The sequence below is a fragment of the Meleagris gallopavo genome, chromosome 5 (genome assembly GCF_000146605.3).
Source record: "Meleagris gallopavo isolate NT-WF06-2002-E0010 breed Aviagen turkey brand Nicholas breeding stock chromosome 5, Turkey_5.1, whole genome shotgun sequence".
NCBI classification, from domain to species: domain Eukaryota; kingdom Metazoa; phylum Chordata; class Aves; order Galliformes; family Phasianidae; genus Meleagris; species Meleagris gallopavo.
The window spans coordinates 37,064,817-37,080,293 of NC_015015.2; the positions used below are offsets into that span (position 1 = coordinate 37,064,817).

A 15,477-nucleotide genomic window follows, 5' to 3' on the forward strand; every position below is an offset into this window, starting at 1 on the left:
TCTCCTCAGCCGCCTGCCTGCTGCCCCGGTGGCATCTCTCGGTGCGAAGAGCCTTACTGCCGTCGCAGTCTGGTTTCAGTGCTCTCATACAGCCCCAAACCCTGCTCGGAACTTTACACATTTACTTGTAGAAAAGAACTCACCTGAAAGCTCCAGGTCCTTCGGCTAAGAGACGCCTTCCAGGAGTCACATCCATCAATAGATGTCAAGCCCTCCCATTTTCCTCCGTGTGGGCACGTGGAGGTGGAAGGGTGGCTCCAAATGGCTGCTTTAAATGCACTGAGAGGACTGGGCGAAGAGTGAGAGCAGGTAGAAGGATGTCAGGGTTTGACCTCATCCTCTGCCATATCTCTGCTGCTCTCCACTGCCCTTGGCCATCTTGGGCAGGAGCAGGTCCTCCTTGAGGACCTCAGGCTCAGCCTCAGCTGAACACCATGAGGTATTTGGGGTGGGCTCTCCAGGCTGTTTACTGCAGCCCTTGCATGCAAGAAGGGCAAAGAAGCACGCTGAGTGCACTCAAGGGGCCACCAACCTAGATTCATTACGCCAAGCCCAGGCAGGTGGAAGGTACGGCTCACTGAAGCATCCCGATGCAGAGAGCAGCTCCTGAATGTCTGCAAGAGGAACAAGGATCAGAGTGTGCATGGAGCAGTCCTTTCACTGTACCCTCATGTCTGCCTTCAGGATAGGGACTGTTGGTGCCAGATGTTGCAGCTCAACCACTGAGTTTAGTAGAAAAGTTGTCATGTCAACCCATGAATTTATCTATTCTCCCTTGCCCACCGATGCATGGAAGAGCTGCAATAGAACACAGACTCACCTCCCATGTTCACCACTCCTCCAGGCCTTCACAGGGCCTGCTGACTGCCCTCTGCATCCTTTCCCACTTTCCCACTTTCCCACTGCAGGTACTCACAGCAAGGCTGAGCAGGTTCAGACTTTGACCTCAGGGACTGGCAGCTGGCTGCGTGGGGCAGTGGCATCAGAGCAAGGGACAGTAGGTGCCTTGGCATTTCCTGGATGATATAATCTCTCCATCTGCGTGGGCAGAATCTGGTGTAGCCACTGAATGCTGCAAGCAGTGCCAGATAAGAGCCGAGGCTCAGCTCTTTGTTCTGAGGAAGAGGAATGTCCTTTCCATCCTCACCTAATTACTTTCTTATGCAGCAGTGGAAAGAATGTTTGTGCCTTAACCTGACACAAGAAAATTATCAATACCATAAACAAAGCCGTAAACAAAGCTTCTCAAAGCATGCTAGCAGTGCTGGAAGCCCTGCGGGAAGCCCTGCAGAGGACTCAGTTGGAGCACCAGTGGGTTCCTCCCCCCCAGAAGTACTGGGTCACCCCTGGAAGATGCAGTCTCGGGGTCTGACAGCTGAGGAATGAGGTTTACAAACCAAGCACAGCCTCAGCTGGCCTTCCAGTACCCCACACGGAGCCAGCACAGGGACTTGGCATCCCATCTCGAATCAGCCTTGTGTCACACTCACAGCCACCCCAGGAGCTGGATGCTGAGCCCTACCCAGTCTCCCCATGCAAGCAGGCACTCCTCCAAGGATGTTCCAGAACTGTTTGTTCTCAGCAGCACGTGTGCCCGTCAGACAGGGAGCAAGGGCAGCCCCGATGCAGGTGAGCCAGAGGCAATGCACAGGTACAGGATTGCCTTGTATTTAGCTCTTCCTGAAAATGAGTAGGAAATTGGGAAGCACAAGGAGCATGGAGAGCTGCAAGTTGGGCTGCAGCACGCTGTTCAGCGGAGGCTCAGCAGACAAACATGAAATACCTCATTTCTCAGGAACTCACACAGACAGAGAGCGGCCGATCGAGCGGCTCGCCGCCGAGATCAAACCCCCGCCTGGGAAGAGAGATTAGCAGCAGGGGAGGGTGGTGAGTGGAGTTCAACAGCAGAGAGCATGGTCCAGGAGGGCGAGCTGCAGGTGGGAAAAGCAGAAGCACCGCGTCCACCTACTTGTACTTCCCTGCACCAGCTCTGGGGTCACTGAGACAGCACCAAAGGAGAGGCCAAGGTCAGATGGAGTTGTGGCACCTCCCTAAGATCACACTTTCCATGACTAGCAGCATACCAAGGGGAATGAGGCAGCCCTTGGGTCTAGAGCAGAAAGGAAGAGGCTCACTGGAACCTGGAGAGAAGAGGAGCGAGGATGCACCACGCTGACAAAATGGCCCATCCTTCCCACCACCGTTATGGTGGGGAAACAGGAGTGCTTGGGCAGCTGAGAATCAAAGTCACAGTGCCTGGTAAAGGAGGCTGAGAGGGAAAAGATGTCTGTACCCTGGAGGAATGGCTGAGAGTCAGTTCTCCTTCAGCCCTCTCAAAGAATAGGGAGCAGGGGTCCCACTGTGTCTGGACCCCTTGCACTCTCATTCTTCTACCCTTCATGTCCCCATCATCTCTGCAACACTCCCTTGCTGGGAGTGTGGGTAGCACCCGGGAACCATGCTTCCAGGGCCAGTTGGCCCGCAGATGTAGCTCCTGGCACCACATCCCTTAGATAAATTAGTTTGTTTTCTTCCTCTTCTGAAAGGTTCACAACCCACATGTGCTTCTTCCTCTGCTGTGAGTGGACCCCTAACGCGCTGCAGATGGGACACATTCCATGGATTCAGGAGCTGCCTGAAGCTCGTGGGTTAAGAAGAAGCATTTCCCTGACTGAAGGCTGAGGTGCAGGAGAAGGCCAGCCAGTCCCCCAGGTTCACAAATCAGGGTGCACAGCCAGTCTTTTGGAGGCACAAGCCTCTGAAAAGAGCCACCTCAAGGAGCAAGGGCACAGTAGCCTGGAGAGCTGGATGGAGAAACAGCTTCCAGGCAGCAATTCATCTCTGAGGGCACCTCTGAAACCAAGGACATTGAGGAAGCAAGAAAAACAGTTTATGGTCTTGAAAGCACGGCCAGCAAAGCCTCCAGAAACACCATTCCAAGCCTTGACTTTGCCATGAGAACACAGAGTTCAGTGCTTATGCTGACAGGATGCCCAGGGAAGGAGATGCTCCCGAAGGACTGACAAGCTGCAAGGCAGGTTTTGGGAACAGCTCTGTCCAGACACTCATGCTGGCCCCTCCAGCCACTTTCATCCGCTCTTGATGTTTCCATCCCTCAGAGCCCCAGGACACATCTCAGCCTTCCCTTGAGAGGAGAAGGCCAGCATATTGTCAGAAATCAGAACAAAAACTGTCTGGCAGCCTCTAACAGAAAGCCAACGTTTGCTGGGTTTGTTGCTCCTTCTCCTTTTGCCTAACCATCTCCAAGATGAAGGAGAGAGGCACAGCCGAACCAAGTGGGTGTCCCACCACTGGGCACTTTGGTCATACTGTTGTATGAACATATGTCCATGTATTACTGAGGGCTGAGACCACATGCTGGAAAGGAGCTTACAACATGAGAGCAAACCATGCCACTGTGAGGGAGAAGAAATTTGGAGAGCAGGAACAGATGGCAGAACCCAGGGGATAGGAGTGAAGAGTGAGGCAGAGAGGAGATTGCTGTGGGCTACTGCTACAGAAAGGCTCTGGTGGGGCTGGTTGCAGAGCACAGCTGGCTCCTTATTTATCCATCACAGTATTTCAACCCTTCAACAACTCTTCAAGAGAGAGAAGAAAAAAAAATAAAGAGAGAAAACTCAGCTAGAATGTGACTCATGCAGAGCTACAGCAGCTCAGGGGAGCCTGTCCATTTATAATTAATGAAGTCCTGTTTTCATTGATCTGACTGCGGCCTTCCCTCACCCCAGGAGGCTGGGGCTGGCTTCTCTGCCACCTCATACCTGTGGTGGAGCTGCACGTGGCAGGGAGAGGATCTTACAGACTGGACAGCCCTGGCCACAAGCTCAATCCATCATATCTTCCTCAAAGGAGCGAGGCTGCTCAGGGTGTCCATCCCACAGAGCTTCAAGCAGAGCACAGAGTCAGTGCCTCCCAGGAAGAGAGAAATGGAAAGAAAGAGTGAGAGGAAGCTTTTCCAGAGGCAGGTTGTCACACACTGGACAGCCTGAGATCAGGACCGCGGGCCGCTATCCTCAGCAGAAAGCTTCCCTTCTTGGCGGCTGGGACCACCCCAGGAACAGTGCTTCCAAAGAGCCCACAACCTGAAAGAAGGAAAAGACAGATCCAAGCAAAGTAACACAACACTGTTGTTGGACAGAAGAAACAAGATAATACCAGACAGTGCTGAAAGAGTTCGTTCTGAGAACATCCTGCCATACAGAACTTTTCTCAACAGCACTGCATTTTCTCAGCACATCAAAAAGATCAGATACAAACAAACAAACAAGCCTGTAATCAAGCTTTGAATTCTACTGAGTGTTTGGGATTAAAGTCATTTAATCTTCCGATTAATGCTTTTGGTTTCAAAGCAGTCTTCCTAAAAAGCTATGACTTTTGTTTCCTTCGAGGTTTTGGTCCTGCTTTACAACATTCCACTGCTAAATGCATAGGGAACTCAAACAGAAGTCCTTCAGCCAGCGGATTTGTGTGTCGGGAGAAAACTGGTGGCAGCCCTGCAGACCCCAAAATGGAAGGAACCTGGCTAATGCTGCATTTGTATTTTTGGCTAATGCTGCATTTGTATTTTTGCTTGATTACTCTGTCATCCCAAAATGGCACCAAATTTTAGGTGCTTTCCTTCCAGTTTGGGAGGCGGAAGAGCTGTGATCTCAGTTTGTTACAATGCGATGAGTTCAAGTCAATTTTAAATGTCTTAATAATAAGTGAATCTTAGAGAGCTGCAAAAGGTGACAGTGATAAGGTGGCGTGTGTTGGAGCTCAAGTAGTCAGTCACCAGGCAATTACTAGTTCATTTACACTTTACAGTCCCACTGGGTAATTATTGGGATTAGGCTGCGTACCCAGTTTCCCAGCTATGACTTCACAGGCTGGGAATCCAGCTCTCTGCTGACATCAGAGCTGTGAGAGCTGCCCCCACCAGCTGCCCGCTGTCACCCACCCTCACAGAGGTGTGGCACACCCTTGTGGACCCGCAGCTGGGTGCGGGCTCTAACCAGAAATAAACTCTCATTCCTCATTGTTTTAGCAAGGAAATAAATGTAGGGCTGGTGCACCCCGCAGATGCTTGCCCATACAGCCAGGGCTGCCTCTCCCAAGCTGGCTCCAGTGCTGCACATGAGCAGCTGGGGGCTGCAGGACATTGTGGGACAGCCCCCTCTTCCCTCAGTCTGACTCCAGTTGTTATGAACTACGGCTGACCTACAGCTCTCTGCCTCACCTGTCCCTGCCCCGGCATCCATATCCTATATGGCACCAGCCCCTTGGCCCCTGCTCAGCTCGAGCCTCCAGCTGGCTTTGGGGCCACTGCTAGAAACATTATAGCACACCTGTTCTTCAGATGAGGGTTTACAGCCAAGGCGAGCACATCTGGATTGTGAAATAGACGCTTGGAAGTTTATCAACATGTTTCCAAACAGTCTGGGTATGGCAGTGGCTCTGTCTCAGTGCTCTACTGGAGGAAGCAGCTGGCCTGGGCGGATGGTTCAGCACCCTTCTCACGCTCCGCACAGGCCAGGCTGAGCAGCACAAATGCACGTGTCCCTGAAAACCCAAAATGCCTCTTCCTGACAGCACTGCTCCAGGAAGCCATGTCAGTGAGGCTCTCAGAAGGGAGCAGGGAAGGGAAATCCAGAGCCCTTCCCACCCCCGAGCCCGCTGATGCAGTGCACCCATCCTGGCCCCAGGCCAGCAGCTCCCCAAAGCTCTGTGCTCATACTGATGGTCATGGGGCTGCTCTCCATCACGTGCAAGGATGTGCTCCGGCGGCTCTGTCCTGCACCAGGCATGGCCGTCAGCAGTCCTCCAGGACTCCCAGCAGCGTCACACTGCCACTAATGGGTTTGTCAGCACCACGCAGATGTGAGCAGGGATCACGGCCCACTGCCCTGGGCCACTTCATGTGCACAGCTCTGCTATTGTATGAGTTTCTCAGATGTGCATCTCTCACACCCATGCTCACAACAGACCTCCCACACAAATGCATAGTAAAACACTGATTTGGTTGTCTTCCCAGCCATCCCTTGCCAAGAGAAGCACATCTAATACTTAGGAGCATGAGGGACAAGGGGGCAGAAGGTGCAGAAGACCTGTAAGCTGCCAGAGCAGGAGATCTCCTTGGCTTGCGCAGTAGCTGTTGCTTCCCACAAGACCATTGGATGTCCCAGGTCTGAGCTCACAGCAGCTGATGAGCAAACCTTCTCCCAGTGGTAAAGCAAGTGACACTAGATACAGATGTACTCCTGAAAACCATTCTTTCCCTGACTGACACCCAACAGCAGCTTGGCTGACAGATGGCAGAGTCTGCATTCTGCACTCACCTTCCATCTGCTGGTCCATCTGCAGGTAAGGCAATGCTCTCGTGCTGCAGTGCTCACTGCTCTGCTCCCTTCTCCTGCACTGCCCGCCCTTGAAGGGAGACCTCTTCATTTCCCCTATGGCTGAGCTCTGCACAGATATCTACAGGAACAAATAGCACAAAAGGAGACATTACTTTCAAGCTGGACCAGACCTTCACTTCTTTTGCTGTTGACTATGAGCATATCTGTTCTTTAGAGGCACCAGTTCAAAGTAGTTCCAAGTTCAGAACGCTTCAATGGGAGATGCTGGAGAGGAACGCAAGTGAGGCAACACCATGCCTGCAGGCACTGTACCTTCCATGACAGAGGTGCAAATGCATTTCTATAGCAGTTTGCATTCAATCAAATTCTTCATCCTATGTATTCACTTTAAGAGCTTGGAGCTGGGGCCGCAGAGCTCCCAAAAAGGCCTGGAAAGAAGTGCATCCTGACTCAGGGGAACTAATATGAGAGCGTCAGCACAGAGAGAGCTGACAACTTTTAAACAGAGCACATGATAATCGGGCTGGGGACAGTGCCTCAGGGTGCTGAGACTGGGACCAGAGTTCAGTCTGGCTCTGATACATGTTTCTTCTTCTGTCTCAGATAAAGCACCTAGCTTTGACCCTCAGTGACAAAATGGACAAGAGACTACCCCACACACCTACCTTGTTTGCCCACATCCTTGCTGGGACCTGTGGTGTTTGAGTGAGCCAGGTTATATTGGAACAAAGGGCATAGTGCAGGAGAAGAATTCTGAATGAAGGTGAGAGTGGTATGCACACCAGTGCTTAGGCAAAACAGATGTGTTTAGTTGCACCTACCACTGAGCACATGTAGCATTGTCTTAAACCCATACAAGAGCACAGTTTACTGCCAATGATGTCTTCCATGGGACTTAGAGAACCTGCAAAGAATGCACCACAATTCAGGGCAAGAAGTACTGCAAGACACAACAGAGGAGAATAGGTTGGAAAACAGGAAAATAAATTCATTTGCATCTTGCTAAGAAAATTCATATCTAGATGTACTGGTAGGACCACCTGCCCAGACAGTGTATTTCTGCTGATGGAGAGGTTCATGCAGCTTCACATTTCTCAGTAAGTTGAGCTGGTTACTTCTAAACTTCCAGGTCACTGGGTCTTCTGTGTCTTCCTTCTCATTGCAGCATAGATCTGACCCCAGGCGCAACCCCACATTGCTAGGGCAAGAAAGTCACTCATTACAGCCAGTGTTTTGTTCAGGGCTGAGCCAACACTTCCTCCCCAGGGAGAGTGCAGCTCTGAGGAGGCAGAGGTCAAGTGTGCTCTTCCCATGAGCTGAGGATTCACCTTTTGCCACTTAATCCAGGCAGAGATTACACAGACAACAAGGAGCTCCTTTGGAGGTGGGAACAGTGCTGCCAAGCACTTGAGGCACAAGCAGGTACAATGGGAGATGTGAACATGTGTCCCTCACCACAAACCTTTGGGGCAGGAACAAGAAGGCAGCTTGAAAAACAAAACATCCCCAGACAGTTCATTGTTGTTTTGCAAAATAACTTTATCACTACCACCAACTGGTCAGGTTTGACAACTGATGCTCATGTGGCTTTTGATGCTTAACTTCCACGGGTTGCTTCACAGCCTTGTCTTCTCCAGGGAGAACTGGACACAGAATAGCCTCACCACCACAGTGCCTGGAGGTGGATGTGTTGCAGCAGCTCAGCTCTGAGCCTGTCTGCACAGCGCAGGAGCAGCACCACAGCATGTCTGAGAGTGCTCCTGCTGCCTTAGCCAGCCTCAGCTGTGGCCCTGCACAGTCCGGTGCTCTCTCCCACATTCACAGATTGGTTGGAGGTGAAACGGGATCTCAGAAGATGATCCAGTCACCTCTGTCCTCAGAGTGGGGTCAGCCAGAGCAGGGTGCTCAGGGCTGTCTCTGGTTGAGTTTTAGACATCTCCATAGATGGGGCAACCTTTTGCTGCCTGGTTCACTCTCATCTAACCTCTAGGCCAGGAGGCTGTTGGCTTTATGCCCACAGTGGGTTTGTTCACAGCTGGAGGAGATACTGGTACCTCTTTTGGGGATGCTGTACCTGCACCATGATGCTATTCAATCTAAAGACACACACAACTCCCGGCTCCAGTCCCACCAGAGCTGCACCAGGAAGATGCTGACTCCTAAGTTACATGGCTGTGGTTTATCAGTTCACAGAGGCCCAGAGTGAAAGGATGAGGTCCTCCTCTTCTACTGACTGAGCAAACAGAATAATAGTGAATCTGGCTCATTCCATTTTCCTCTGTTTCTTGCTTTCTGTTCAAGGTATCTGAATGAGCAGGGGATCTCATTTAGCAGGAAAACTTTTCTCTATCAGAGCTGATTGTCTCCAAGATTGAGGAGGACTAACCCCAATGAGTCCTCCGTAAACACCTTGACTCCCCCACGGCCATCCCTTCCTCCCTTCTGTTCAGCCTACAGACAGTGCGAACCCATGAGGATCCCAATCCCACAAGCCTGTTTTCACCGATCTGTACCATTTTAACTCCTGGTGCTTTTCTGGTTCTAATTATCTCTCTGCAGAGCTGATGACACTTAGACATTTCATTTTCCTGAAGACTTTTTCTGGCACTCAAATCCTGATTTATGCAGCACAGCCGTGGACATCCTAATCACCCAGGCTCACCTCTTGCTTGTTAACACCCTAGCTGGCTGAGGACCTGGACACACCTTTCCCTCCCATCGGCAGATCCAAAGCAGACTGAACCTTTGCCCTCAGTGAAGTCAAAGCTTTGGCAGGTCTCTCCTCCTACCCCTTTCCCTCTCATTTATCACTGATCATTAATCACAGCAGCCTCTTTCCGCAGGGGAACTGCCTGGACAGACCCCAACCTGCCCCTGCAGCTGACAAGCAAAATCCCAGGAACAGGCACTGAACAAGGGCAAACCCAGTTAACTGCTGTCAGAAAATGCTACCAGTAGACTCAGCCTGGCTGTTAACCCAGCTGCTGAGAGGGCATGGTGAGCTTGGATCTCCTCCCAGACCCCTCGGGATGCTTCCAGCAGGGGAAACAGCTGCTTCCCCACACTCCCATCTTCTGCTCTTGCTGGAAACCAGTTCAGAAACAACAGTTAGGGATCTAAACAGCTCTTAACACTTATCACCTCCTGTCCCCAGAGGCGGATCCAAATCCAAAGTATAGCTACAAGACATGCATATCGACTTGCAACACCTCTTTGGAAGAATTAAAGAGTGGCACAATACAGTACTCAGGACACAATGACAAGTACTTCCATCCAGCCAAAGAAGTCAGAGTCCAACACTGGTTCAGCCTGCAAAATGGTGCGAGAGGTTCAGGCTGGGCATGGTACCAAACATTACAGTAGAGCCCCTCTTTATGGCCCCCAGACATTTTTGCATTTGCGAGGGCCTGACAACCTTTCCAAGTTTCTCTACACCATCCTGCTATTCTTTTTTTTGGGCTGTTTCTTGCTCCTTGTCTACACTGCCTGACAAGCTGTTTTGCAGGAGGCAAGGTCATCTCTCACGAGCAATCAGCATTGCACATAACACAAGGAGGGTGCATTGTCTCTGCAAAGCAAATCTTACACCTCTGTGTTGTGCTGGGACACATCTGTCTGAGTCATGTTTTGGGAAGGACTGTTCTCTGTCCTAGTCAGCCACTGCTGCCACCTGGAGAGACAGCACAACAGCATTAAGGGCTGTGACCTGGATACTCCTTAAATTCCCTTCTAGCCCTCTGCAGTGCTCGCATCCAGCCAGGCCTGCCAGGAGGAGGAGGGCAGCTGGACAGGCGCCCTGCATGCTAGCTAGGCCTTTGTGTACTGGCCACAGGATCTGCATCTGAAGCTGCTAACAAATGAGGTGAAAGAAAAGTCTGGAACCAGGACCAAGTCTGGTGCTGGTTTGAGTTCTGACTGCAGAGCAGCTGGTGCAGTCTTGTGGGTGATACACAACTCAGCCGTCCTGAACACCCTTGCTGAACTGAAGTTTCCCTCACAGTGAACCAAGTGCCTTATTCCACCTCCCTGACCTCCTGCCATTATAGGTGAGGAAATGACTCCCTGCATTCTGCCCTGAGCAGACTCTTTCACAGGGGAGAATCAAGAGATCAACTGCCCAAAGCAAACTCATGGGCTCCAAGACTGCACCAACACATCATCAAGAGCATTAGCATTTCTCAGTTCTTGCTGAGCTCCCCATCCTGCTCTACCTGTGGAGCTGTGGACACTCCTTTATGGGGATCCAGAGGCTGGAGCATGAGGTGCTTAGACAGGTGGGAGCAGGAACGCAGAGGTGATAGCTCAGGAGGTAGATGAAATTGGGTGGTTGAAAACAAATACATGTGGATATCAGGGCAATTGGTACCATTGGGCCAGGTCCTCCTACTACTGCAGCTTCTACTCCTCCTCCTTTCCTCTGCTTTCCCACCATCTGCTGAGGCGACCACAGGGAGAGGAGGTTTGCGAGGGTCACCCTTAGGCCAAGACAGATGGAAGGGCCCTGCTGCAAGCACTTTCCTAGAGCTGGGCCAGACAGCTGCAGTGTGCCCCAGCCCAGCACATGAAAAGTACCCAGGCTGTGGGAGCTGGCTCACAGCCGCACACACAGCCCTGAGGCTCTCCTGCAGGACCTGAGCCTGCAGCTGGACACAGAGTGAATTAACAAGCTGCTTATGTCCTTCAGCCGAGTTTTGAACAAACAGATGATGCCAGGAAGTGATCCCTCTCTCTCCTGCAGACTGTCCTTCTGGTCAGAGGTACTTTTCACAGCACTCCCCAGGAGCAGAACCAGCAGCACCTTTATTTGCTACACAGAGCTCTGGGCTGTCAACTCCCCTTTGCCTTTGAACCAGCTCCAGCCTTCTCAGCACTGCAGGCATCCAGCCCGGCCTGCTGCAGGCCTAATTAATTCCCTTGTTCATTTACGGTCTTCTGTCAATAAAGCAAGTAATTGGTGCACAGAGGCAGCAGCTCCTCATTCCACGCATGTGCCCTCATCCTGCTGGGAAGCTTTTCCCTCACCAAAACTGCCTGCAGCCACCTCCAGACAGGCTACACGCATGCACGCACCCACAGGCAGGGATGCTGCTACCCAAAATTGTCTCCCCTTATATCCACGGAACTCTATGCAGAGCCTGATGGATCAACTGGGACAAGGTCCCACTGCTCTCTTACCCATTTTTCCCCCTCAGCCCTGGCACCACAGAGATGGGGCTGGGCAGAAGGTGGCAGGGCACTTCCATGGGAGATATCTGGGCAGGATTACCTCAGGGGTCCTGAACCAGAGGCAGCTCATCAGCCTTCAGAAACCTCCCTCACCCCTGTTCTTTGGCCTTCTAGGGCAGGGGGAAGGGATCCCAATGAACATGTTTGTGTGGTTTGCCTTAATAGGGTGTTGTATAACGTAGGGGGAAGTGACTGTGCTGGGAACCCCAGCTGAGAACAGAGACTTTAATCCTGCTGCCCAGGGAAAACTTGGAAAAAATACTTCCATCTGTTCCATTGCATTAGGCTTGTGGCTCAGAGGCTGACAGCTGACCCTGGTTGCTCACTATGCTAGGGTACAGCCCCTGTCAAACATTGCCAGGGCGAGTGACCATGACTGATGGGAAAGGCAAAAGACAGCCAGAAAAGCTGGGGAGGGAGCCCTCCCAGTGCAAGTGATTGGAGAAGGGAGACAGTCAAGCTAGACAGAATCAGTGCACTTGGTCTTCCCCAGGGCCACACCAGCACGCAGGGCAGAGAAGAAGCAACAGAGGAAGAGAATAGGACATAGGATGAGATGCAGGGGGAGAGATAAAGGTGTGGAAGATGCTGCAGGTGGCCTTTCCCCAAGGAGAGTGGGGTTCTGGAAAGCTGTTAACAGCGAGTTCTGTGAAGAAGCTGCCTATTTGTTCCCTAATCAAGTATTAAATTAGCTCAGTCCTAATTAGCTTGAGAACTATGACAGGGTTAAAGCGGATTCTGCCTTCCTCTTCCTGCCTAGAGCCACCAGCTGCCAAACACTGCTCCAGGTTTGCATCCTGCACCAGGCTGTGAGGAAGGTGAGAGGAAACAGGGAGAAAGCCTCTTTAACCCGTCAGAGGCAGGGTGTGGGCTATAACAGGAATGTTTGCTTTAAATCTCATTTAGCCATGGCTGGTTTTGTTACCCATATCCCTATTACACTCTAATCCTCCCCTGGGGGGGACAAGGAGAAACATTTTCCCTTTCCTTGGTCCATCCATGGAGCAGACAGCTCTGCGTCCCTATGTGCTCGCTGCTTTGCAGTCCCTGCTGGCTGTCACTCTGTCCCTGTTTGACAAGGGACCCAGTGGAGCTGCACATTTCTTCTGCACCTCTCCTCTTTTCTAAACGTTTCCTTCAAAACTTCGGTCTGTAGCAGAATGCAGACTTCTTTCCAATCCCTCACACACTCCCAAGCCGCCAGCACTTGAAGAACAAAAATGACCGCGCAGTTGAGAAAAACAGACTGACTCTCTAGAGAAGCTGGCAATGCCTGCAGTTGATAGAGGAGTCCATTTAATTATAGCAGGCCCTAAAAAGAGAACATCAGCTCTCTGTGCTCAACTACACTTTGCTGCTCCACACGTTAAAATTCCCTCTCCACTCTCAAAGTGATGACTAACCTGCGTCTCACATCCCAGTGGAACACATCTGATCTGGTTAGCATTACTGCTGTTGTTTGTTCCTACGGAGCACAATATTCTTACTGAGCTATTTGTCCTGAGCCTCCTGAGAGCGTGTTGCAGGTTAATGTACACATGTAAATCCAACTTCCTCTCATGCATTTTTAATGCATTGCCTGCTGGAAAACAACAGGGGAAGTGGGAGGAGTGCAAAAGGGACTTGTGCTGAGCAAGGGGATGCTTCCCGGATGCTAACTTCTCACACACTCCAATTTGAGGGTTAGAAGCAGAGAAAGAAAGTTATAAAGAAAACACAAATAAATAAATAAATAAATAAATAAAAATAAAAAAGAAGGAAAAAAGAATTAAAAAAAAAAAGAAGAAGAGAGAGAGAGAGAGAGAGAGAGAGAAAGGAAAGTGTACCCCAACATGCAGAAGATCTGAAGCCGGCCCCAACTCCTGGTCCCGCCAGGCTCCAGCTAGCCGTCGGCCCCCCCCGGTGGCCATGCAGCTGTACCTCTCTCTTGCTGTATAGACATAAAGGTGCCATTTCTGTACTGTAATTTTTAGTTTTAGCAACTGATAATAGCACAGGGCATGTTATTCCCAAGGTCCAGGAGTGGGAAGTTTGCATATCGCTGCTTTAAGTACAGGCAAAAGGGAAGGAGGCTGCCAGTTCTTCATAAGCAAGGATCTGGAGCTGCTCCACACCTGCCCTGAGGGTTTCCACAAACCTGAGCCAGCCCCTAACCAGCAAAGTGCCTCTCCAGACACAGCCGAACCTTTCAAAGCTGGTTTCATCCTCCAAGAGAACTGGAGAGAGCTGTGCTTCCTTGTACTTCTTTATCTGCTGCACTAAGTGGCCGTGCTGAAACTCGAGGCAGGCCCACGCTTCAGCTACTGCAGCAAGAGAGCCCCAAACAGCTGCTCGTTCTGGTAAGAGATGAGATTTCTAACATTATTTGGAAAATTGCATCAGTTTTTACAGGGCTTCAGAATTATGTTAGTATAAATCTCTAAATTAAGGGATGGGTATGGGCCAGCACACTTCTCACAGCTTATCAGAGGGCTGTCTCAAGAGGGAGGGAAGAATGCAGTTTTGGCCACCATAGAGTCACTCCCCAAAAAACTACCCAAATTTACTCTGGCCTTCACGTGCCTTGTAGAAAGCCCTGGAGCAGCCTTAGGCCAATTCTCGTTTCTCCATCTTTCATCTGGGGCGAGAGTTCTGCTTCCTCTGCCTGCATTCACTGCAGCTTTACCCCGAGAGCAGCTTGGCTCTCAGCCTCACTCCCCATCTCCAGCCCAGCATATGCTGTAGCACGCCATTCCTGCTGAAGGGTAGTGGGGGAAAGACTGGTTGGGAATTTTGGGTGAACTTCAGCTACAGCTGTTTTGTTTTACTGCAGAAGAAAAAAAATTTATAGCAAATTATGTCTAAAAATGAACACATTCATGCAGTAACACCTCCCTCCTACAATCAAATTCCATGCTCTTGAGAGCAGGGATTAGTGTTTCTCACGCATTCAATGGAAGAAAAATAAAAAAAGCACAAACAAGGAGAAAGCTTAGAATTTGCTTTTTAAAAATCACAGATTTGGCACCAGAAGGCTCTTGCCAAGACAGACTGAGGTTCTTGTAGACTTGAGAGTCTCCCGTAAGTTTATTTCTTTTACAGTTCCCATAATCACATACTCAGACTTTTTCTGCTCTCACGTGCAAGGTAAATCAGCCAGAGAATAGCCAAAAACATACACATTCACTTTGGGAACAAGGAGTTACTGCTTGGTTCAACTGGCAGATTCAGCCATAACGTTATGAAAGAGAGAAAAAAACATATCCAAATAAAGCATCATTTCCCCAGATGCTTCACTCGTTCAGGTATCTGAAGAAAATTCTTATCTTATTCTTATCTAAAATTCTTAGCTGTTCAACAACTGAGCCAAGAAAAGTTTAGCAGTGGAACTGAGTGCACAAAAGCCATTGACAACGGCACAGCTACCTGGACATACCTCAGGTCAAATACCACATGTAGAACCAAGGATTCCAAGCCATCAGACAGACAGTTGTTGTTACTGAAAACTGGGGCATGCAGATTCCAGCATGAAGGGCACAGATCCAAGTACATGCCAAACCAAATGGCTGCAGATTCAGCAGCAGATCACTGTCACTGCTCCCTCTCCAAGACACCATCAACATTTCCTGGTGGCCAGGAAAGTACACATCCTGAAGCAAGGGGCAGAAACCTTATTATCTACTTTGTGCTGAAGTCATCCAGCAGAATGTTTGCAGGATAGAAACATACCGTGCAACATAAAAACACACAAGTCTCAAAAAGCTTATCTTTCCCTGACTTCAGCAGACCCTCTTGGACAATACAATGAAGCACGAGCAGTGCCAAGACCTGTAGCTCAGGAGAAGTTAGGTACTATAGAGTGAGTTAACCACTAATTGCACCAACTGCATTCTTAACTCACATAACAGATTCC

The 15,477-nt window shown here is 50.3% G+C and overlaps 1 protein-coding gene across 1 annotated transcript in view; it reads right to left on the minus strand.

Annotated features, from left to right (window-relative positions):
- The window catches only part of LTBP2 (latent transforming growth factor beta binding protein 2), a 60,246-nt gene extending 60,050 nt beyond the window's left edge, over positions 1–196 (minus strand). The window contains exon 1 of the mRNA XM_019616128.2: positions 144–196. Coding sequence (XP_019471673.1) covers positions 144–196 — 53 coding nt within the window. The remainder of the gene's footprint in view (positions 1–143) is intronic.
- Between the last annotated feature and the right edge of the window lie 15,281 nt (positions 197–15,477).